Source organism: Cervus elaphus, chromosome 25 (genome assembly GCF_910594005.1).
Source record: "Cervus elaphus chromosome 25, mCerEla1.1, whole genome shotgun sequence".
NCBI lineage: Eukaryota > Metazoa > Chordata > Mammalia > Artiodactyla > Cervidae > Cervus > Cervus elaphus.
The window spans coordinates 26,185,311-26,211,577 of record NC_057839.1 but is presented as its reverse complement, the minus strand read 5'-3'; the positions used below and the strand labels follow the sequence as shown (position 1 = coordinate 26,211,577).

Genomic DNA, 26,267 nt, shown 5'->3' with positions numbered 1-26,267 from the left:
ACAGAGGATGAGATGGTTGGATGGCATCACCAACTCAATGGACATGAGTTTGAGCAAACTCCAAGCGATAGTAAAGCAGCCTGACGTACTGCAGTCTATGGGGTGAAAAAGAGTTGGACACGACTTAGCAATTAACAACAACAGTGTAATAGCTGATACAGTTTTGGAGGAGAAATAGCTGTATGTACTGTTGTTGTCTATGTACTGTACCTGGTCCTTAGTATGAAGTGACCTCTGGTTATGCTAATGCTAAAAGAACTCTGATGGGACCAAGTTGGTCTTAGGACTAAACTGTGAGATTTGTGAATTAAATAGGATTCCATGAGATGAGCATTAAAGACTGTCATTTCCAGGATCATAGTCTTGCTTCATACTATATTAGTCTTAAAAATCCTCCATAGTAGAGTTGAAAGGAAAATAAGTGAAAATAAGTTGTACAATATAGGAGCTAATGTGTGACTTAAATGTGGTTTTGGAGGTAGATTTTAGTGTCTTATTTAATAAGAAAACTGTAGCACAAAGTTTCTCTTGCCATATGTAACTTTTATGAGGGTGATATGTTTAGTAATTCAAATGAATGCTTTCCCAATTTTTGCTCTGTTTTGTGGACCACTTTTGTCATGCATTCTGATTTTATTTCTACCTCAAAAGGAATCACTTATAATAAATGCTGCATTCCTCATTTACCTCTCAAAATAAGTTAATGTTTGTTTATGTAGAATCTTTGGTTGTGTTTGTTTTTAAAAAAGCACAAAAGATAGTTTCATCAGATAGATTAACTTTATCAAACATTTTATATTGTATAATATGAGCATAACGACCAAAATGTTAGAAACTCATTGAAATAAAAATTATTTCCCTTTCTCACTTTAAATTTATCAAAAAGATGAAAGAAGAAGCTAAAGGATATAAAGACATGAGGAATAGGTTGCCATAGGGAAAAGGATGATGCCCTGTAAATTTGTAAGTTATGCAATTTAACTTCTAGGCAGCTTTTCTCTTGCCAATTTTGGCTCATATGATGCGTGATGGAATAACTGCCAGTCGTTTTAAAGAACTGCAGGAACCAGAGTGTATTATTGTAGCACCAACTCGAGAGTTGATCAATCAGATCTATTTGGAAGCCAGAAAATTTTCTTTTGGGTAAGTACATCTGGAATGCAACTCACAAACAAGTTTTTCTTTAGAGAATTATTGTATTTATTTTGGGAAGATCTCAGTACATGAATAAGAATGCAGTCATATAATTTAATTTGGTGTTACTTGACTGAAGTTGACTTTTTCATAGTCTTGTTTATAGAATCTGTTTTTAAAAATTAGATGGTGATAGAAGTAGAACGATAAGACGTACATATTCATGTGTTTTCTGGTAGTTTTTAAGTATATGTTTAAAAATGAGTTTATGGTGTTCCTAATAACTTTCTGTCCTTTAACACGTAACTTCATAAAATGGATAACTGCTTATTTAACAATCAGACCTAATTTTTAATGACTGTAAGATTGTCTATGTGTTTGTATTTTATTTCTCTATTTGGAAGATTTAAGTTGTTTCTAATTTGGGGCTACTATAAATAAAAGCAATTCTTGCTTTAATGAACAACTTGCTTATAAACTTTTTCTACTTTTATGTTTTAAGTATTTTATTAGAGTAGATTTTTATAGATTTAATGTTAAAGAATATGAAGTTATTTTAAAGCTTGCATTTTACCAGCAGTATTTGAAAATGCCAACTTCCACTATACACTTTGCCACTATTTGGTATTAGATTAGTTATCTGTTGCTGCTTACCTTAAAACCTAGTTGCTCAAAACAATACATATTATTTTACAGTTTCTGAGGGTTTGGAATTGAGGAACAGTTTAGCTGGGTGTTTCTGGCTTGGCATCTCATGAGGTTGCAGATAAGATGTCATCCAGAATTACAGTCATCTGGCTTTATTGGATCTCTCTGTAAGAATGGTTGTCTCTAGGAAATGACAGCTGGCTTCACATAGATTGAAGGGTCAGTGAGAAAGAGCAAGGAGGAGGTTTCTGTGACTTTTGTAAGACAGTTGCAGTCACTTTTGTTGTATTCTCTTCGTTACTAAGCAGGTCACTAAGTCTAGCTCATACTCAGGACTGGCTATGTAATTTGCGAGAACTAGCCCAAAATGAAAGTACAAGGTCCTTTGTTAAAAAATTATGATGAATTTTAAAGCAGCAAATAGAATATTAAACCAAGCTTAGGTCTTTTTTAAGCATAGGACTCTGTATTACTGCACAGGTTATATACCTATGAAGCCAGCCTTGCACACATCTTTGGAGGGAGTTAGGATCTATATTTAAAGGAAGGTGTATTGAAGAATTTGTGTACATATTTTATTTATTTATTTATTTTTTGTGTACATATTTTAAAATCACTACAGCTATTTTCATGTTTTCATTTATTTGGTTATTGAGAGGTTGAACTACTTTTTGAATGCTTTGTACATTTTCCCTGTGAATTATCCATTTGTTGTCTACCCATTTATCTGTTGGTATATTAGTGTTTTTCTGTACAGTTCTTTAGAGCTTTCTATCTAGAACCTTCACCTTTTATTTTGTATAAATCAGTTTATTTGAAATTAGAGGAGAAAAAACTAAAATTATTAAAATTCTTTTAATGTCAAGCTTGACAGATCTTTTGTAAGAAGTAGATGTACATTGCTTATACCAGTGTTTGTTTCTTACTGACCCCCATGTACTGTGTTGCTCTTCAAGCTTTTAAATCAAGTAAAAGTTTTCTTGAAGAAAAAAAAACCAATAATGATATTTCAGATAATATGTATGCACAAAATGTGTATTAGTATGTGGATATTTGTTGGAACATTTTTTGGCAAAAAAATGAGAAGTGTCTAACTGTCTATCTTTAATCCTTCTCTTCAAAGTTTACACTATTACGGTTTTATGTGAAATAGTATAGAAAGAGCTGGTGCACATATATGCACTTTAATTCTCCTCTCAACAAATCTTAGCATACTAAGCTTGGTTTCCATCCTTTGGGAAAAAAAAGGTATATGTTGGAGCTAACACTTACTATAGAACTGTATTCCTCTTTATAGATGCTCAGTGTTCTTTTGTACGGAAGGCCTATAATTCTGTTTTTTATTGTTAGATAATTTTCAGTCTTTCAATACTAAAAATCATGTTAGCATTGAATATATTACACAGTCGTCTTTACCCCTTTGTGGGGATATATCTGAAGGGAAAATTCCTGTATGTGAATTTATTGGGAAAAATAAGTTTTAAAATTTTAATAGAGACTAAAATTGTGAAAGAGATTGTATCAGTTTATCCCCCTGAGTGCCAGTTTCCCTACACTGGCTAACATGGCATTATCACACTTGAGGGAAAATTTTGTTAGACTTCATTTGTTTTGCTTTTTTGCTTTTAAAAGTAATATTGAACTTAAAGTGTTTAAAAACCATCTGTATTTTTAATGAACATTTGTTCATGTTGTTGGCCTGTTGTATGGGTGTTGGTTGTGTTTATCATTGTTTTTGAAGAGCTCTATCAGGCAGGTTGCAAATATTTTTTTCCCTCAGCTTTTCAACTTTCTGGGAAGAATTGTAAAAGAATGTTGAATGTATTAGCTTTTTCTTTATGGGTTTCATTTTGCATCTCATTAAAAACAAATGACATTTATTTTTATTGTCAATAGGACTTGCGTAAGAGCAGTTGTCACATATGGGGGAACCCAGTTGGGGCATTCAATTCGACAAATAGTACAAGGCTGTAATGTGTTATGTGCTACTCCTGGGAGACTGATGGATATCATAGGCAAAGAAAAGGTAGGCTCTAGAGGGATAACAGAGTTGTGATTTGACTAGTAATTGTTTTGTTTGGGAAAGAGAGAAACTTGTGTAAAGACATGTATGTTCGTTACAGCACCATTTGTATATTAGGCTCCCATCTGATTCCTTGAATGCTTTCTTATATAAATCTTAATACAAATAGGTAAATAGTATTTTCCATTTTATACTTGGGAAAACAAACTTCTAGTGAGATTATGTAATTTATTTTAATCTCTAAGTTAGCTCTAGTAAGTGATAGGGTTAGAATCTGGATCTGATTCCAGAATACATATCCTAGACCCACTACACTGAGAGAAAAATGAAATCAATGCTTTTTTTCTAGTTTCACATATGTCTTGAGGAAATAATTTTTTTTTTCCTGGAAGAAAACCTTTGTGGTATCAGTTATTTTGTCTCCTGTTTTAAGTGTGAGAGTGATATTATCCAGGATTGCTAAGTTTCTGTCTTTGGAGAGCGATTTTAGGGCTATTTATTTTCAGTATTCATATACCACATTATTACATCTCTTTATCAGTATTTTCAGTTCACTTTCATGACCCTGCTTTGCTTTCTTAAGACTGTTCTTTAAAGGGATTATTAAAAATATGCTCTTTCTGCAGAAAGGAATTTTTCTTATGGTACTTATTAAGAGTATCCAGAGAAATTCACCTTGATTTCCCACCTTGTTTCCCATCTTCCATAGGGTAACAAAATAACTTGTTTTCTTTTTGCAAATATGTGCTTCTGTTTTTAGCACTAAATATTCCTGATAGGTAAGAAAAGTTTTCCATTTGTTGCTGAGTGGTTAGAGAATCGGGGATTTATTAAGGGTTTAAAGGAGTTAGAAATGAATTTGTCAGTTATAGGCCATTTGATAATGTCATGCTATTAAGAAATTTTATTTCTTACATTAAATAGCCTGACTTTATCAGATAATATAGTCTAGATATGTGCTGTCCAATACAGTAGTCACTAGCTACATGTGGATATTTACATTTTAACTGATATAAAATTAAAAGTTTGTTCTTCAGGCACACTAACTACATTTCAAGTGCTTAATAGCTGCATATGGCTACTGGCTAATACTGAAGATATAGAATATTTAAGTAATTACAGAAAGGTCTATTGTGTAATACTTATATAAATTTTTTGGTTTCTTTGAGTTTTATGAAATGTTTTATAACATAAGAAAAAATTGAGAAATGAAATGAACACTAATACGATTAGCTAACCATAACAGTGGTCTCATCATTGTATGCACTGATTTCTAATCTTCATCTTTGAGAATATATTAATAGTTAGACTTGATGAGAATATTTTCATATAATATATCAACTACTATACTAACTAGTATGCATTCTCTGCTCTAACCCTTGAAAATATCCTAAAAGATTGGTCTCAGACAAGTCAAATACTTAGTTTTGGATGAAGCTGATCGCATGCTGGATATGGGTTTTGGACCAGAGATGAAAAAGTTAATTTCCTGCCCAGGAATGCCGTCAAAGGAACAGCGTCAGACCCTTATGTTCAGTGCAACTTTTCCAGAAGAAATTCAAAGGTAAATTTTTTCTTCTTAGAAGTAGCTGCTATGTACTAAAATGCTTTTATAGCAGGAGAAACAATGTGAGTATCTTATTCTTGAGAGATTATAACATGGATAGTTTAAAAGTAAAAGTATTTCTAAAAGGTTTACTGTATTTTTCATTGTTTTTTACCTTAATTCCTGGCTTTGCATTAGCATCGCATTTTATTAGAGTGTATGTGGTTGTGTGAGTGAGAAAATGAGAGCACGTAGCACCTCGCTAGGATTTAGTAAGTGCTTACTAAATGAAATTACTTTTATGGTGGTGCCCCCTCTTTGACCCCAAATTATAGAGTTTGGGGGAATTGCAGTTGTGTTAGAAAATTTATGTACTAATTGTTGACAGATATTTGAGTATCATATATACACTGTGTGGTCTGTGAGTTCTGAGGTTAGCGTGACATATTCCTGCTAGAATGGTGACTCTTCTTTCTGCCTGCTAATCCCTTAGCAACAGGGAACCTGAAGTACCCATACAGCAGGTCTAGCTTATACAGTTCAGTAAAACTCCTGTTTTCTCTGCTGGAACTGTTCTCTCTTTGGGAACCAAGACCTCCAGTACTTATAGTTGGTGCAGTAAGCACAATTTCCCATGTGGGTCACTGGGAGTGATGGTAAATGGGCCACTCTAGCTTGTATCCCTTGGTTCCCAGACCCATATACTCCATAAAGATCTTTGGTTCCTACTGAATGCTTTACTATCTGTGTTTAAATGTTACAAATTGCCTATTATTCCATCTGAAGTCCATTTTTCGCATTCTGCATATTCCCTGAACCATTGTAGCATCCATATCCTTGGCTTGCATTTCTACCTGTATGCACTCCCAAACTTATTACCTGTAATTTTTTGATTGAAGTATAGTTGACTTACAATATTATATTAGTTTCAAGTGTACAACTTAGTAATTTAATATTTTATAGAATATATTCCATACAAAGTTATAAAATGTTAAGGATGTTCCTTATGCTGTACATTCTGTCTTTGTAACTTATTTTATACCTCGTAGTTTGTAACTCAATCCTTTTCACCTCTCTTACTACTCTCCTGGCCCCCTCTCTTTTGGTGACCATTGGTTTCTTCTCAATATCTGAGTCTGTTTGTTTTGTTATGTTTGTTCCTTCATTTTATTTTTTAGATTCCACTTATAAGTGAAAACATATGGTATTTGCTTTTTTCTGACTTATTTTACTAAGTATAATTAACCTCCAGATTCATCCATGTTATTGAAGATGGCAAAATTTTCATTATTTTCTATGGCTGAGTAATATTCCATTGTGTGTGTGTACCACATCTTCTTTATCCATTCATCTGTTGATGGACACTTAGGTTGTTTTCATATCTTGTCTATTGTAAATAATGCTGCTATAAACATTGGGAAACATATATCTTTTCATTTTAGTGATTTCATTTTCTTCAGATATCTACTCAGTAGTGGAATTGCTTCCTATGGTAGTTTTATTTTGAATTTTTTGAAAAATGCCCATTCTGTTTTCTGTAGTGGCTGTACCAGTTTACACTCCCACCATCAGTGCGTGTGGATTCTCTTTTCTCCAATCTTGCCAACCCTCATTATTTCTTGTCTTTTTGATAATAGTCATTCTTACAGGTGTGCAGTGATATCTCATTGTAGTTTTGATTTGTATTTCCCTGATGATTAGTGTTATTGAGCATCTTTTAATGTGCCTATTGGCCATCTGTATGTCTTATTAGGGAAAATGTCTATTCAGGACCTCTGCCCATTTAAAAAAATTGGGTTGTTCGTCTTACACTATGAAAGAAATCATGAAGAAACCCAAAGACAGTGTACTGATTGGGAGAAGATATTTGTAAACAATATGTTCAATGAGGGATTAATATTCAAAATACATGAAGAACTTGTATAAGTTAATGTATTAAGTTAATATGAAAAAAAAAAAACCAGCCTGATTATTACCTGTATGCTTAATCTCTCTCCTCAGCTTCAGACTTTTAGATTTAACTCTTCAGGATTATTTTTCCTCTTTGATGAATTACCAGTAACTCATGTTCATCAGGTACAAAATTGAACCTCTTCTGCAACTCCCTCTTTTTATCTTTCCAGTTGTCCTTGTTGGCTTCGAGGTCTTTCGAAACCAAAGTCATTTGAAGCATGTTGATTCCTCCTTCATATTCCTTTAACTCTGCCCTTCAAAAGTATTCAACTTGGCAGTTATCTCTAAAATATTGCAAATTTGTTAGTTTCTTCTCTATTTACCACCTTATTTTAGGTCCTTTTCAGTTCCTCTCTGCTCGTTGATAGTAGCTTTCTAATATGTCTGTAGTTTGACTTTTGGGCTGTTAAAATTGCAAAACTAAGTCTGATCTTTATCGCCATTTATTTAAAATAAATTCTCCCATGTCTTTCCATTTCCACAGACTAACCAACTTTTAAATGCTTTTATATATGACAGTTTTTGCCTCATTTGCCACTTTATTCCTTGGAATGATATTTTTCTGGTTTATTTAGAGTATTTCCTGTTGGCTATGCAAGCCAAATTCTCTTCCTCTTCATTATTTATCCTTATTTCTTCTTCTGCATAGAGTGCTTTTCCTTAGTCATCCCTATTTCATGTTCTTGCTTGCTGCTTCCTTAGATCAAGCTTTAAACTTGAAGACTCTTAATAGACATCATTTCATCCATTTCCTGCCCATCTTGTAAAAGAACCCTCTATCTTTTGAAAGAAACTATTTAAAACACTTTGCAGTTTTCTTGTAATATAGTAAGGTTCAATCGATGTTAACTATTGTAGCACTAACTTACTGTAGTAAAGCGTTGAATAATTAAAATATGTAAATATTAAACAATAAAATATGTTTAAATTATAGTAATTGCTTTTATATAGCTATGTTTATGCTGTTTGATATGAGCAACACAGGCAGAGACCATCATATTCATCTTTATACACACAGTACCTTATACCACGTATGCGTCACATGAGGCACTCAGTATATATTTTAATGAGTGTGAAGGATGATTGATAATTAAGAATTTCAGATAATGTCAAGGTTTGTGCCTGGATGAAAGGGTTCTTGACTCTAGAAGTAGTGTATGAACAAGAAGTTTTTCTTTTATGGTAAGACAGCAGATGAAAAAGAAGCAGCAGTGATTTATTAAGATTTATTTATATGCAGAGTTTGAACTATTTTCTTGATATGCTAGGAGATGACTAGAAAGTAAGAGATTGCTATGTAGGAGAGAGGAGGACAGCCCCATGACCTCCTCTTTTTTCCTCCCAACCTTGCTCTGTAATTGGCAGTTCTGCTTCTCCTCACCCCATGTTTCTGTGATCTAAAGCAGGGCTTCTTCATTATATATTATCCATGAGTTGTGTGTGTGTCAGGATGCTGATACCCTCAGACTTTGGGGAGAGCATCTGCAGCTTGGTGTGGCCTACCCCTAGTCTGTTCACCTGGTCTCATTTTTTTCACCAGTTATGCTCTACAGGTGCATACCATTTTCTATGTTTGTCGTGATGTGAAAAGCATTGACTTAAGATCTGGTTTGCTCAGAATATTATAGTTCATTTGGAGTATACTAATTTAACAGCTCATATTTTCAGGGAACAACTTTTAAATAACATATATGAAGGTGATGAATGAAGAACAGAATTTTTGCTGTAGGTTTGCATTTTAATCTTTAATTAAAAGATGCCTGCTTGTTGTAGTCTAATAGTTTAGCATACTTTTTATTATTGTTATATACACATTTTATATAGTTTCGTGTGGTCAGGGCTTCCAGTTGAAATTACTTACCCATCATTTGACACAGGTTTTTTCATTTTAATAGATGTTTTGCAAAATGCTAAGATTTTACAATGATATTTGAGAGTAATACTTGGATCATGTAATATGTACCATCTCTTATTATGACTGTTATAATCTGACTTATAAATGTTATAATATGGTTTATAAATGTTGAAGTAACACTTGCAGGAATTCAGTGAATATTATTAGTATTAATGGAAGAGAATAAGTTAAGGAATACTTTTTGTCTTTCTAGGTTGGCTGGGGAGTTTTTAAAGTCGAATTATTTGTTTGTTGCTGTTGGACAAGTGGGTGGAGCATGTAGAGATGTTCAGCAGACCATTCTTCAAGTTGGCCAGTACTCAAAAAGGGAAAAACTTGTTGAAATTCTACAAAACATAGGTATATCTTACGTTGATTATCTTTTGTCATGATTTTGGTTTTTACAAAAATTACTTTTAGAAATGACTTTAAGATTATTTGGCATGAGTTAAGTAAGTTTTCACTGTTTCTTCTTCCTCTGAAGTTCTTTTTATTTTGATTTGATTTTCTGGTAAATTATATAGCAGTATAGTCCTTTCTCCTCTATAAATGTTAAAAAAAAATAGGAGGAGTTTGAGACTTTAACAGTGCTTGACCAAAAACTATTCCAGCAGAAATATATATGTTCTTGTTTTAGAAAATAGAGAGGATTAGTAACGTACCTTTACATCAAGCTCTATTTACTCCACTAAAAGTAATATCTTTGTTGTATTTCTAATTCCCAGTTTTTGCTCTCTAAGGCTTCCTGTATTCATACATTCAAAGAATTTTGGAGCTAGAAGGGACTTTAAAGGTCTAATTCTGTTCCTTACAATGTTAATGAGAAACTCTGTCCCTCCCTTCAAAAAAGCCAGTTTTTATGGAAAGTTGTATTTCTTTGTTTGATTGAGATAGCTTTAGTTTGTGCCTAGAAATAAAATTTTATAATATGGCCATTTTAATATTTTTATTAAAATATTATGGCTAAATGTATGATATGGATCCTATCTCCTCATCCTCCATTTTAAGTGTCTGTTTCAGTTTGAAGTCAGTGTTAGGAATGGGGAATAAAAAGGCAAGAAGCTGTCTAACTTCCAAATAAGAAAAAGTTGATTTAGAAATGCTTTTAAAAGGCTTCTCGTCTTCAGTTTTTTCTAGTTTTATATAAAAAAAAACTTTTAAAAACCAAATATTCATCTTGAGTTTGAGAAATGTTATTAGTTTTACTTCATGATATGTTTCATAGCATGTACTGTTGCATGCAAAATAATATTTGCTGTGGGCTATATATTATTCTGATTGTTTTACATGTGTTCACTCATTTGATTCACAAAACAACCTTCTGAGGGTGGGGTTTGTTATCCTCATTTTAAGTTGTGGGCACTGAAATACAGAGATGTCAGATAACTTGCCCAGTATAAATTGAAGTTCCAAATGCAACAGGAGATAAGTAATACATGGTTTTGCTGAAGTTAGAGCACATTTGTAGTATAATTATCTTAAGACTTTTTTTTATATATGATTTTATGGAATGAAGTTTGAGAATAATTCAGCTGAAGATAGTGTTTCAAAAGTGCTGGTTTCCCTTTGCGAAACCTTTGAGGTCAGTATGTAAGCACTATTGGTATGCTTCTATATTATTTGAAAGGGTAAATATTTTATAGTTCATAATTTATTATTCTTGGTTTCTTTTTACTTTGCATAGAAATGTTATGCTGTATATCATATTTTATATATTTTTGTTCATATAAATTTATCTCTTTTTCTAATCATTAACTTAAATCTGGTAGCTTTCCTCTTCTGTTTTTAAAATGTATAGGTTTCATTATTTCATAGTAGTATCACTTCAGTTCAGTTCAGTTGCTCAGTCATGTCCAAATCTTTGTGACCCCATGAACCGCAGCACGCCAGGCCTCCCTGTCCATCACAAACTCCCAGAGTTTACTCAAACTCATGTCCATCGACTCGGTGATGCCATCCAACCATCTCATCCTCTGTCGTCCCTTCTCCTCCTGCCTCCAATCCCTCCTAGCATCAGGGTCTTTTCCAGTGAGTCAACTCTTCACATGAGGTGGCCAAAGTATTGGAGTTTCAGCTTCAGCATCAGTCCTTCCAATGAACACCCAGGACTGATCTCCTTTAGGATGGACTGGTTGGATCTCCTTGCTGTCCAAGGGACTCTCAAGAGTCTTCCCAACACCACAGTTCAAAAGCATCAATTCTTCGGCACTCAGTTTTCTTTATAGTCCACTCTCACATCCATACATGACCATTGGAAAAACCATAGCCTTGACTAGATGGACCTTTGTTGGCAATGTAATGTCTCTGCTTTTTAATATGCTATCTAGGTTACCAACTGCCTTTTTCATAATTTTAAATGAACAGGTGTCAAAGATTTTATTGAGCTCATTAATTACAAAGGGAACTAGTAAGATGTTATAGCCAGTTCAGAGGAGAATTCAAAGAACACATTTATGTGTAGGATATCAGGAAGACTAAGATGAATTTATAAATAGATATAAAATTGATCAATATCCACAAAGTTTAATAATCTGTTAAATTTGAGGGAAGATTTTCATTTGTATTTTTATCGATAAGAATCATTTGCATTGCTCTCAGTTGCAGTAGAGGTATAAAACAAAGGTAGTAAAAGGTACAGACAACCTTGAAGGGTATGCTGCAGTATCAGCTTTGCTTGTTTCAGAGTCTTCAACAGTTTTTTCTGACAACCTGTATTCCCACATAGTCACAATAATCTCAGATTATTCTTGATCACAAGAAAGGCTGGTCTCATTATGTTTGGCCTGTTTTCATAGGTGCAACAAGACTGTTTCATAACAAAGGCCTCTTCAAGTTTGCTTCGCAAATCTAGAACCGTATAATATTGAACAACTATGAAAGTCACAAAATTAACTTTTAGATAGGTTTCATAAGAAATCTGAGATTGAAGTTGTAAAGGTCTCTGAAGAATAGGAAGCTAAGTCTAAGATACTTTTCATATACCATTTGCAGAAGCTAGAAATTTAAGTGAATTCCTCTCTTCTAAATTTCCCCAGATTTTTAATGTAATTGATTCTTGTTTCATTGAATCTGTCATCAGATTCCATCTACTTTTAGACTATAAACAGTTCTAGAAATTATCCTCAATAAGTGATCTTTGCAAGTTGTCAGAATGTCAGTTTAAAGACTTCTTACTTTGAGGTATCAGTAGTTTGAAGTGCCTGAAACAGTCCTTTCCCAGAAGACTTGAAGTCTGTTCTTCTTCATTGATGATAGAAACTCTCTGGTTTATAGAAAGTCTTTGGACAAGCATCAAAACAAAACAGAAACTGTCTGTAGTTGACAGAGAATGATTGTGGTTAAGTTACTAGTGATCATTGTTAAATACAGAAGATCTGATGAAGGCTGAAAATAAGAATAATGCTACAAACAAAGAAATTTGGTTGTATGGGGCAGTGTACCTCTGAAATATACAGAAAGCCTATTTAGAGTTGTTTCATAAGTGTCTTGGTCAGTGTTTCTCTTGAACTTTAAAAAAAATATTATGTATATTATCAAGGGTGAAACAGATCACCAGCCCAGGTTGGATGCATGAGACAAGTGCTCGGGGCTGCTGCACTGGGAAGATCCAGAGGGATGGGGTGGGGAGGGAGGCAGGAGGGGGGATTGGGATGGGAAATACATGTAAATCCATGGCTGATTCATGTCGATGTATGGCAAAAACCACTACAATATTGTAAAGTAATTAGCCTCCAACTAATAAAAATAAATGGAAAAAAAATTTTTAAAATATTATGTAATGACAACCCTATATGCAAAGCAGAAAAAGAGACACAGAAGTACAGAACAGACTTTTGAACTCTGTGGGAGAAGGTGAGGTTGGGATGTTTCGAGAGAACAGCATGTGTATTATCTATGGTGAAACAGGTCACCAGCCCAGGTGGGATGCATGAGACAAGTGTTCGGGCCTGGTGCACTGGTAAGACCCAGAGGAATCGGGTGGAGAGGGAGGTGGGAGGGGGGATCGGGATGGGGAATACGTGTAAATCTATTGCTGATTCATGTCAATGTATGACAAAACCCACTGAAAAAATAAATAAATTAATTTAAAAAAATAAAATAAAAAATATTATGAACAGCAAGGGAATTTACATAATTCTAGGGACTTCTCATGAAGTAAACAGTTTTGAAATGTGTGAATAACATTTTACCTATGCGCTTCAACCTAGGGAAAGCTTAATGTCTTCTGATACAACAGTTCTTACCACACAACTCTTTAAAAGTAATAACGTGCTATGCAAGCTTAATTATTTTTTAGCTTCTCTTTTATTTTATATGGTAAAATAAAAAGCCTGTCTTTTCCCTGGGGTTCTCAGAGAAATTTCAGAAGTACTTTAGGCAGATTTCTTCTTCTAAATTTATCAGTTCAGTTCAGTTGTTCAGTCATGTCCGACTCTTTGTGACCCCATGAACCGCAGCATGCCAGGCCTCACTGTCCATCATCAACTCCCGGAGTCCACTCAAACTCATGTCCATCGACTCAGTGATGCCATCCAACCATCTCATCCTCTTGTCGTCCCCTTCTCCTCCTGCCCTCAACCCCTCCCAGCATCAGGGTCTTTTCAAATGAGTAAGCTCTTCACATCAGGTGACAAAGTAATGGATTTTCAGCTTCAACATCAGTCCTACCAGTGAACACCCAGGACTGATCTCCTTTAGGATGGACTGTTGGATCTCCTTGCTGTCCAAGGGACTCTCAAGAGTCTTCCCAACACCACAGTTCAAAAGCATCAATTCTTCGGCACTCAGCTTTCTTCACAGTCCAACTCTCACATCCATACGTGACCACTGGAAAAACCATAGTCTTGACTAGACGGACCTTTGTTGACAAAGTAATGTCTCTGCTTTTTAATATGCTGTCTAGGTTGGTCATAACTTTCCTTCCAAGGAGTAAGTGTCTTTTAATTTCATGGCTGTAATCACCATCTGCAGTGATTTTGGAGCCCAGAAAAATAAAGTCAGCAGCCACTGTTTTCACTGTTTCCCCATCTATTTGCCATGAAGTGATGGGACTGGATGCCATGATCTTAGTTTTCTGAATGTTGAGCTTTAAGCCAATTTTTCACTCTCCTCTTTCACTTTCATCAAGAGGCTGTTTAGTTCTTCATTTTCTGCCATAAGGGTGGTGTCATCTGCATATCTGAGGTTATTGATATTTCTCCTGGCAACCTTGATTCCAGCTTGTGCTTCTTCCAGCCCAGTGTTTCTCATGATGTACACTGCATATAAGTTAAATAAGCAGGGCGCCAGTATACAGTCATGACATACTCCTTTTCCTATTTGGAACCAGTCTGTTGTTCCATGTCCAGTTCTAACTGTTGCTTCCTGACCTGCATACAGATTTCTCAAGAGGCAGGTCAGGTGGTCTGGTATTCCCATCTCTTTAAGAATTTTCCACAGTTTATTGTGATCTACACAGTCAAAGGCTTTGGCATAGTCAATAGCAGAAATAGATGTTTTTCTGGAACTCTCTTGCTTTTTCAATGTTCCAGCAGATATTGGCAATTTGATCTCTGGTTCCTCTGCCTTTTCTAAGACCAGCTTGAACATCTGGAAGATCACGGTTCACGTATTGCTGAAGCCTGGCTTGGAGAATTTTGAGCATTATTTTACTAGCATGTGAGATGAGTCCAATTGTGCGGTAGTTTGACCATTCTTTGGCATTGCCTTTCTTTGGGATTGGAATGAAAACTGACCTCTTCCAGTCCTGTGGCTACTGCTGAGTTTTCCAAATTTACTGGCATATTGAGTGTAGCACTTTCACAGCATCATCTTTCAGGATTTGAAATAGCTCAACTGGAATTCCATCTCATCCACTAGCTTTGTTTGTAGTGATGCTTCCTAAGGCCCACTTGACTTCACATTCCAGGATGTCTGGCTCTAGGTGAGTGATCACACTATCGTGATTATCTGGGTCGTGAAGATCTTTTTTGTACAGTTCTTTTGAGTATTCTTGCCACCTCTTCTTAATATCTTTTGCTTCTGTTAGGTCTGACTTTATAGTCTGATCTTAAAAAAGACAAAATCAAAAGTTCTCAGAAGAGAGTTGAACATTTTACTAGTGTAAGATTACTTAGTTCTTAGGCAGTAATTTAATTGAAGTGACAAAGCATTTAAAATTAAGAGTAGAAGATAACATTGTTTTAATAGCTCTTTCATAAAGGTCTTTTTCTCTTTAAACAACCAAAGACATAATAAAGTCAGAAGAATCTCTGCTATATAGGCTGATTATAAGGAAGAGAAAGAAGAAAGAAGAACCTTTCATATTGTAAGTAAAGGCATTAAACAGTAAATCAGGAAATAGTTCCATGCAAATTGATTGAATTTGTTAACATTTTAACATATTTCATCCTTTTTTTTTTTTTTTCTTTTTTTGGGGGGCTTTCCTGGTGGCTCAGTGGTAAAGAATCAGCCTGCAGTGTAGGATACGCAGGAGACGGGTTTAATCCCTAGGTCACGTAGATGCCCCCTGGAGGAGGACATGGCAGCCCACTCCAGTATTCTTGCCTGGAGAATCCCATGGACAGAGGAGCCTGGTGGGCTACAGTCCATGGTGTCGGAAAGAGTCAGACACCACTGAAGTGACTTAAGACAAGCACGTAGCTTTTTTTTTAAATAGTCACATATTATAAACTGGTATAAAATTCAGTTTCCAAGTTTTATCTTTCATTGTGCATTTTTCATATTCTGGAGCAAACTGACACTTTAGGACAAAATGAATCCTTCTCAGGTTCCCTGAGATGCTCTCAAGGAGTCTGTGAGGTAAAAACAATCTTCGTAATTATACTAAAATTATTTTAACATGCAGAATGTTCCAGTAAATATTTTAAAAATTTTTTGGTTTTAGTTTTCAGGGTGGTAAGTGTTAGTTGTTACAACCATGTAGCTAAAACTCTTTGGAATTGTTGATAATTTTCTGAGTTTAAAAGAGTCATAGACCAAAATTTTGAGAGCTGCAACTTTAGGGAAATTTTACTTTTTCTTTCCTTGAAAAATAAATGCAAAAATAGTTTATGTTTCTTGGTCAATATTACTCCTAGGATAGTCTTGACCACTTATGTTAATTATTACTTTTAACCAAAGTTCACTTCTGTTTCATAGAGAAAACTAGAGGCAGGGATGGACAGTTGAGAGATACCATACAGGGACATTGAGGCTGACTACCAGAACTCGAACTTTCTATACTACTTTCTACACCACACATATCCTTTTACACTTAAAGTAGCAAAATTGAGTATCTTCCTTATTATGACTCAAAGATATTGCCTATATGTGATATATGAAAAATAACAAGCAAATTCCATCCTAAATATTCAGTGATTATCAATTTAATTAACTCAGTATAGTCTACTATTTTAAGTTAACCTAAAGCTAAAGATCTTGGAAATTATCTTCAGGTGACAGTATGCAAAACAGTAGACAATGTTGAATAGTCTGTTTAGTTGAACACAGATTTACATTTTCATACATTTAAACATTATGGAGAATATTAATTTGATTGGCAAATCTTCATACATTAAGAAAAACCCAAGTAAAGTAAGATATGTTTGTTTTCTACTTAACACTGATAAACTGGAGAAAGGACATGCATATTTTTAAAACCAGAGTTATTAAGTTAGTCTTGTATATCAGAAGTTTCACTTATTTATGAGAACTTGGAATCTTAAAATATTTCTGCTTAGTTGCTATAGGAAGAGTTTTTAATTTGATATACAGTGGGTGCTTAGTTGCTTCAGTCATGTCCCACTCTCTGTGACCCTATGAACCATGGCCTGCCAGGCTCCTCTGTCCATGGGATTCCCCAGGCAAGAATACTGGAGTGGGTTGCCATTTCCTTCTCCAATAGTTAGAGTATTATGAATCAATTTCTCTATTTTCTGGGAATTTTAGATTTCTGGAATTTTTAGAATCATAGTTTTTAGAATTATGGATTTCTATAAATTCTCTAATTTTTCTGTGTAAACCAGTCAGAATTGAGCTCCTTTAAGAGGCTTTATGTTTGTTAATACTTGTCCCTAGAGTATTAACATAATGATTATGTACAGTGGTAGATAAACCTCTTTCTGAATTATAGATACATAAAGAGATGATAGCTTCAGTTCTGTCACTTAAGCCATAGGTCAAGAATGTACACAGAAATATAAAAAATTGCAATTTGGCTACCAGAGCTAGTATTCTTTTTAGATTCTTAATAGTTTATAATGGACTAACAATTCTGTATTATTTTTCACCTCACAGAATAAGTGGTTATAATTCATTAATCCATCTACAAAGATCACAAAATGATCTGATCATAAAACTAAATTTTCATTATCTCTGCCACTGAAGGGATATAGCTTATTACCTGAACTAGAAAAAAATCCAAAATTTTTAGTAGAGGAAAAAACAGAGAAAGTGTCAGCAGAGTTAAATTTTTATTACCATTTTGGGATTCACACTGGGGAACCAGGAAAAGATGAGATCAGGGCTTTAAGCTGCATAGTAGTATTATGTACCTGACTATATCAAATGAATCAGTTTTGGCATTGGGCATCTTGATGGATTATCTCCAAAACTGTTGAAAGGTAATTTTTGATAAAACAAAATCATTACTGATTAATAAAATGACTATGTCTCAAGGATATAGCTCATTTATTACTGTAAGAATCAGTTATTCTCTTGATTTCCCACCTGGTTGTCTGATATCTGAGATTAAATATCACCTTTAAAACCTTCCTTTCTTGCAATCCTACTATCTCACTTAGGAAATTCCATTCAGTATCTTGCCTGGAGAATTCCAAGGACAGAAGAGCCTGGTGGGCTATAGTCCATGGGGTCACAAGGAATCAATTGGACACAGCTGAGCGACTAAGACTTACTCCAGTTGTTCAGACACAAAAATATGAGGCATCTTTGATTTCTTTCCAGTGTACATATCTGATCTGTTAGCAGAGTCCTCTTGTTTCTGTCTAGCATCAAACTATATTCGAATCCATCAGCAGCTAAGTTAAAGATCAGGTTTACTACTTTTCTCCAAACCCAATGGCTTCCCTCCTCAAAGTAAAGATCTTTTGGTGGATTTCAGGGCACTTCATGAAATGGCTTCCATTATCCCTCTCCAAATCCTACTGCTCTCCATTGCTCACCCTATTCTAGCTGCATTTTGCTCATTACTATTACCCACACGTACCAGACATGGTTCTACCTCATTACCTTTGTTCTTGATACTCCCTCTGCCTAGAATGTAAAAACCAGATGGGGACCTCTTTTCTTTTTTTTTGAGCACATAAAGAACATCTATACCTTAGAATCTTTATATTTGTTCTTACCTCTGACTTATAATGCTGTTTCCTCAGATATCTGAATAGTTCACTTGTATAGTAATATCTGTCCTCACATGTCATCTAATTGGAGAGAGTGCATAAACCCATTTGGCCCTTTATTCTGCTAAATTTTTTTCTTTTTTAGACTTAATGCATCATATTTGTTATTTACCTGTCCACAATGAGTGTAGGTACTTGGTTTTATTTGCTGTGTTTTCATTATCTAGAATAGATACTGGCATCTACTGGATGCTAAATGTTTGTTGAATAAATGGAGCCAGCTAATAGGGACATGGGGGAGTGGGATTATGAAAAGTAACACCTTGTTACTTCTATTCAGGCTGTAAATGATTATCTTTCCTCTCTAACATTTTATAGAAAATTTCTTTGTGTGGAAACGTCTCTGGCTCATGCTTGAATTTAAACCAATTAACTACTGTAAGCTAACAAGTAAATATTCTTTAATGTGTTAAGACCCTGGGATAATATCTTATATATCTATATAGATATATAAGATACTTTGGGGATTAAGGGGTTTGAATTGAGATAATGCTGAAACATAGAATATTGTAGAGTTTGTTAGCCCTGGGTTGAATGCAATTATTATGAATGCCTCTGGCAGTCAAGGTAGAATAAAAGATTCTATGACCATGGGAAGAACAAAGGCATTTATTTATAGAGAGGGAAGTAAAGAGCCTGAGTCAAATTTGGAACTGCTAAGAGTTGGCAGGTAGATATCATTTATCTTTCCTTTGCCAAGAGAACACACTGGTCATAGCAAACACCCTCTTCCAACAACACAAGAGAAGACTCTACACATGGACATCACCAGATGGTCAACACCAAAATCAGATTGATTATATTCTTTGCAGCCAAAGATGGAGAAGCTCTATACAGTCAGCAAAAACAAGACCAGGAGCTGACTGTGGCTCAGATCATGAGCCAAATTATTGCCAAATTCAGACTTAAACTGAAGAAAGTAGGAAAAACCACTAGACCATTCAGGTATGACCTAAATCAAATCCCTTATAACTATACAGTGGAAGTGAGAAATAGATTTAAGGGACTAGACCTGATAGACAGAGAGCCTGATGAACTATGGACAGAGGTTTGTGACATTGTACAGGAGACAGGGATCAAGACCCATCCCCATAGAAAAGAAATGCAAAATGGCAAAATGGTTGTCTGAGGAGGCCTTACAAATAGCTGTGAAAAGAAGAGAAGCGAAAAGCAAAGGAGAAAAGGAAAGATATTCCCATTTGAATGCAGAGTTACAAAGAATAGCCAGGAGAGATAAGAAAGCCTTCCTCAGCGATCACTGCAAAGAAATAGAGGAAAACAATAGAATGGGAAAGACCAGAGATCTCTTCAAGAAAATTAGAGATATCAAGAGAACATTTCAGGCAAAGTTGGGTTCGATAAAGGACAGAAATGGTATGGACCTAACAGAAGCACAAGATAGTATGAAGAGGTGGTAAGAATACACACAAGAACTGTACAAAAAAGATCTTCACGAGCCAGATAATCACAATGGTGTGATCACTCACCTAGAGCCAGACATCCTGGAATGTGAAGTCAAGTGGGCCTTAGGAAGCATCACTACAAACAAAGCTAGTGGATGAGATGGAATTCCAGTTGAGCTATTTCAAATCCTGAAAGATGATGCTGTGAAAGTGCTACACTCAATATGCCAGCACATTTGGAAAACTCAGCAGTGGCCACAGGACTGGAAGAGGTCAGTTTTCATTCCAATCCCAAAGAAAGGCAATGCCAAAGAATGGTCAAACTACTGCACAATTGGACTCATCTCACATGCTAGTAAAATAATGCTCAAAATTCTCCAAGCCAGGCTTCAGCAGTACATGAACCAAGAACTTCCAGATATTCAAGCTGGTTTTAGAAAAGGCAGAGGAACCAGAGATCAAATTGCCAATATCTGCTGGAACATCGAAAAAGCAAGAGAGTTCCAGAAAAACATCTATTTCTGCTATTGACTATGCCAAAGCCTTTGACTGTGTGGATCACAATAAACTATGGAAAATTCTGAAAGAGAGGGGAATACCAGACCACCTGACCTGCCTCTTGAAAAACCTGTATGCAGGTCAGGAAGCAACAGTTAGAACTGGACATGGAATAACAGACTGGTTCCAAATAGGAAAAGGAGTATGTCATGACTGTATACTGGCACCCTGCTTATTTAACTTATATGCAGAGTACATCTTGAGAAACGCTGGGCTGGAAGAAGCACAAGCTGGAATCAAGATTTCTGGGAGAAATATCAATAACCTCAGATATGCAGATGACACCACCCTTATGGCAGAGAGTGAAGAGGAACTGAAAAGCCTCTTGATGAAAGTGAAAGAGGAGAGTGAAAAATTGGCTTAAAGCTTAACATTCAGAAAACTAAGATCATGGCATCTGGTCCCATCACCTCATGGGAAATAGATGGGGAGACAGTGAAAATAGTGTCAGACTTTATTTTTTTGGGCTCCAAAATCACTGCGGATGGTGACTGCAGCCATGAAATTAAAAGATGCTTACTCCTTGAAAGGAAAGTTATGACCAACCTTGATAGCATATTAAAAAGCAGAGCCATTACTTTGCCAACAAAGGTCCATCTGGTCAAGGCTATGGTTTTTCCAGTGGTCATGTATGGATGTGAGAGTTGGACTGTGAAGAAAGCTGAGCTCCGATAAATGATGCTTTTGAACTGTGGTGTTGGAGAAGACTCTTGAGAGTCCTTTGGACTGCAAGGAGATCCAACCAGTCTATTCCTAAAGGAGATCAGTCCTGGGTGTTCATTGGAAGGGCTGATGCTGAAGCTGAAACCCCAGTCCTTGGCCATGTCATGTAAAGAGTTGACTCATTGGAAAAGCCCTGTTGCTGGGAGGGCTTGGAGGCAGGAGGAGAAGGGGACGACAGAGGATGAGATGGCTGGATGGCATCACCGACTCGATGGGCATGAGTTTGAGTAAACTCCGGGAGTTGATGATGGACAGGGAGGCCTGGCATGCTGCGGTTCATGGGGTTGCAAAGAGTCGGACATGACTGAGCGACTGAACTGAACTGAACTGAAGTCTCTACTTATTGGTTGGCCTATGAAGGCAAAGGGCAAGTGGTTGTTTTTCTTGTTTTTTTTTTTTTTAGTCATAAAGTAGAAAAAAATCCTTGTCTCTCTATCTTTGACATTCATCTACTCAGGAAATATTTGAATTGCTCTTACCTATCAGGCCTGAGTTTAGGTGCTGGGAATATAGTGGTGGATAAGACAGTTTCCTACTCACCCTGTGCATTTTTTTCTTTTCCTGATTTTGTAATTTGAATGTTTCATTGTCTTGTAGGTGATGAAAGAACTATGGTCTTTGTTGAAACTAAGAAAAAAGCAGATTTTATTGCCACTTTTCTTTGTCAAGAAAAAATATCAACAACAAGTATTCATGGGTGAGTAGGTTATTATGATTTCCTAGTAAGGAGGTAACTTCTATTTGTCATTTGTTAAGAAATGTTGGTATATTTAACTAGTAAAAAATCCTGGAATTAGAATCTCAAGATCTAACTATTATTATTCATCTTTTAAGTTTTTATAAGAACCAAGTGGCAGGGATGGGTGAGTTAAAAGTATCTTAAGTTCCTCATCATGATTGTCAAGCGATCTCACTTAAGTCTCTCTGATCCTTAGATCTAGGTTATTCAGCTAAATCTATTCAGTGCTTGATATTTTTTTCATTGGAGTCCTCAAAAATGTCATATTAACACAATTTCATTGGCACTTTACTAGGAGATCTAAAATATTAATCAGTGAATATGTAGAATTCAGAGATTATACTTTAATGAGTAATTTTTGAGAAATCATTTGATCAAGTAGTTGTTTATCTTTTGTCAAAACTAGAAAGAGTTTATTAGTGGGTAAGATTTGATGTTTGTCATATTTGAGTCTATATTTTGGCTGTAGGTATTAGCTGTCACCTTACTTCATCTGCAAATGGGGTTAATCGTCCTAACCTCAAAGTGTTACTATGAAAATTAAATGATGACTTAAATGAGTATAATACTTTGTATGTAAGAAGTAGACATTAATGTTAAATGTTGCTGTTTTTTTTTACTGTTATTAAAAAAAAATCTATCCATTGAACTTTAATGGTTCTCTTTAATAATTTTGTTAAGGACTGTTCTAATACATGCTTTGTTTTCTTTCAAGTGATCGTGAACAGAGAGAAAGAGAGCAAGCTCTTGGAGATTTCCGCTGTGGAAAGTGCCCCGTTCTTGTTGCTACTTCAGTAGCTGCACGAGGGCTGGATATTGAAAATGTTCAGCATGTTATTAATTTTGATCTTCCTTCTACCATTGATGAATATGTTCATCGAATTGGGCGTACTGGTCGTTGTGGAAATACTGGCAGAGCTATTTCCTTTTTTGATCTGGAATCAGATAGCCATTTAGCACAGCCTCTAGTGAAAGTGCTATCAGATGTAAGTTTTTAATTTTTAAAACTGAATGGATAGTGTTCTTACCTTGTCATTGAAAGTGGACATTTTATATGTATGGATTTTCAGTTCAGTTGCTCAGTCATGTCTGACTCTTTGCGACTCCATGGACTGCAGTATGCCAGGCTTCCTTGTCCATCACCACCTCCCAGAGCTTACTCAGACTCATGTCCATCGAGGTGGTGATGCCATCCAACCATCTCATCCTCTGTCATACCCTTCTCCTCCTGCCTTCCAATCTTTGCCAGCATCAGGGTCTTTTCCAATGAGTCAGTTCTTCACATCAGGTGGCCAAAGTATTGGAGCTTCAGCTTCAGCATCTGTCCTTCCAATGAACACCCAGGACTGATTTCCTTCAGGGTTGACTGGTTTTATCTCCTTGCAGTCCAAGAGACTCTCAAGAGTCTGCTTCAACAGCACAGTTCAAAAGCATCAATTCTTCGGCACTCAGTTTTCATTAAAGTCCAACTCTCATATCCTTACATGACTACTGAAGAAACCATAGCTTTGACTAGACAGACCCTTGTTGGCAAAGTAATGTCTCTGCTTTTTAATATGCTGTCTAGGTTGGTCATAGCTTTTCTTCGAAGGAGCAAGCATCTTTTAATTTCATGGCTGTAGTCACCATCTGCAGTGATTTTGGAGCCCAAAAAATAAAGTCTCTCACTGTTTCCATTGTTTCCCCTCTGTTTGCCATGAATTGATGGGACCGGATGCCATGATCTTAGTTTTCTGAATGTTGAGCTTTAAGCCAACTTTTTCACTCTCCTCTTCACTTTCATCAAGAGGCTCTTTATTTCTTCTTTGCTTCCTGCTGTAAGGGTGGTGTCATCTGCATGTCTGAGGTTATTGATATTTCTCTGGGCAATCTTGATTCTACCTTGTGCTTCATCCAGCCCAGTGTTTCTCATGATGTACTCTGCATATAAGTTAAATAAGCAGGGTGATGATATACAGCCTTGACATACTTCTTTTCCTATTTGGAACCAGTCTGTTGTTCCATATTCAGTTCTAACTGTTGCTTCTTGACCTGCATACAGATTTCTCAGGAGGCAGGTCAGGTGGGCTGGTATTCCCATCTCTTTAAGAATTTTCCACAGTTTGTTGTGATCCACACAAAGTCTTTGGTGTAGTCAATAAAGCAGAAGATGTTTTTCTGGAACTCTATTGCTTTTTCGAAGGAAAAGTAAACATGTGAATCTTTTGAGACTTTATGCATGTTGTTTATGAAGTTAATTTTTTTTTAAGGCTCAACAAGATGTTCCTGCCTGGTTAGAAGAAATTGCCTTTAGTACATATGGTCCTGGCTTCAGTGGTAGTACAAGAGGAAATGTGTTTGCATCAGTTGATACTAGAAAGGTTAGTTGAGGGGGAAAATTTAGAAATTGGCTTTTAGTTATTTACTCTTTGTAAATGTTGTGCTTAATATTGTGAAGTAACTGTAACAACAACTTAAGCCATTATTTTCATGTGTAGAAGATTAATGTTTCTCTAAAAATTGTATATACATATATAGTTTTGGTCTTAAAGGGGAGGAATTTAAGATTTATGCTCAAACACCTTCCTTTCCCATTTTAAATTCTAATTTAGGATCTTCTGAGATTTTCGTAGTAATTCTTTATTTTTTGAATTCTGACCACATTATTAATTATGATAAAATAATAGCAGTGTGGTTACATATCTTTTCTATTGTGTCAGTCTAGGCAACATAGTTTTTATACAGAAATAATGGGCATACTAGTCATTAAGTATTTATGCTTATTCATTAAAGTGAAGAGCTTTGTTTTTCCGTTTGCCAAAACTATTGGCTTACATTTTTTCTTGAAATACTCTGCAATTTAAACTTCCTAGATTGATATGGAACTTTTTTCAAATGAATTGGATTCAGTGAGAATGAAATTTTTTGTTTGGGGAAGAAACGGTAGAAAGCTTGAGTCCTTGCTATCAGTCTAGGTAGTATAACTTTAACACTACATAAAATTAAATGTTTGTTTCTTTCTTTCTTTTTTAAGAATTACCGTGGCAAGAGCTTTTCTTCATCACAAGCTCCTAATCCAGTAGATGATGAGTCATGGGATTAAAACGAAAACAACCTGCAAATTTGTGGTACAGTTTTGATGCAGAGAAGAAAGTAGTTTTGATTTTTGATTTTTTTAAACAGAAGTATGAAACCTTGCATCTCCTATCCTTCTGTTTGTACTCCCACCCTAAAAAAAAAAAAATCCTACTGACTAGTTAACGTGAAATGCTAAAAGTTACAACGTTGCAGTTACTAATGCAAATGGTGTTAACCAGAAAGATTAAAGCATTCTAAATGTCTTACCTATTTCTATTGTATTCTTCAAGGGTTTTAGACATATTTCATGTCTAAATGCCATGTCTTAGTATAGTGTTTATTGATCCTAGAGCAAACAGGATTATAGGATACACTTTTGGTTAAAAATTATTGGGTTCTATTTTTGCTTAAAAGGAGCCTTGAAACAATAGTGTGTCACTGAAATGTAATGACATGATTTTCATGATAGAAACAGTGAAAGACAAGCTTTTAAAAGCAATTTTGATTTTATATCATCAGATATGCGATGAACATGGTTGAATGTTTGCAACGTGAACTCTGTACTCAATGATACAACTGTTTGTATTTTTAATATACAGACTTCTTAAAAATAAAGGATGAAACTCTTTCCCCCCTAAGTTTTCCAGCCGCCCTTTTAATTTTTCTTGTTACAGATTATGGTTCTCAACTCTTGTATTTTGAAATTTTGAGTCTTGTGAAACCAATGAAGTGAAAAGTCTTATATAAATTGAATATGTATAATATACATAAATACACAGATGCAGTAATGAAAATCATTCTTTGAGCTCAAACTATATCAACAGAAACAGTGTTGTTCACTCTTGCCATAATTAATTTTTTGATATTTTAATATTGAGGGTGAAAACTTTTTCACTTACCATTACGTATCTTAAACTTACTGTGTCTACATGTACCCCAATGTTCATCGCAGCACTGTTTACAATAGCCAGGACACGGAAGCAACCTAGATGTCCATCGGCAGATGAGTGGATAAGAAAGCTGTGGTACATATACACAGTGGAATATTACTCAGCTATTAAAAAGAATGCATTTGAATCAGTTCTAATGAGGTGGATGAAACTGGAGCCTATTATACAGAGTGAAGTAAGCCAGAAAGAAAAACACCAATACAGTATATTAACGCATATATATGGAATTTAGAAAGAT

At 35.3% G+C, this 26,267-nt stretch overlaps 1 protein-coding gene across 3 annotated transcripts in view; it reads left to right on the top strand.

Annotated features, from left to right (window-relative positions):
* Positions 1 to 25,707, top strand: part of DDX4 (DEAD-box helicase 4) — an 80,404-nt gene extending 54,697 nt beyond the window's left edge. For all 3 annotated transcript variants that reach the window (XM_043887412.1, XM_043887413.1, XM_043887414.1), the window contains 8 exons: positions 989 to 1,143; positions 3,679 to 3,808; positions 5,203 to 5,369; positions 9,413 to 9,558; positions 21,881 to 21,980; positions 22,738 to 23,008; positions 24,272 to 24,382; positions 25,036 to 25,707. In XM_043887412.1, the coding sequence (XP_043743347.1) occupies positions 989 to 1,143; positions 3,679 to 3,808; positions 5,203 to 5,369; positions 9,413 to 9,558; positions 21,881 to 21,980; positions 22,738 to 23,008; positions 24,272 to 24,382; positions 25,036 to 25,104 (1,149 nt within the window). In that variant the 3' untranslated portion in view covers positions 25,105 to 25,707. The remainder of the gene's footprint in view (positions 1 to 988; positions 1,144 to 3,678; positions 3,809 to 5,202; positions 5,370 to 9,412; positions 9,559 to 21,880; positions 21,981 to 22,737; positions 23,009 to 24,271; positions 24,383 to 25,035) is intronic.
* The last annotated feature ends 560 nt before the right edge of the window (positions 25,708 to 26,267 follow it).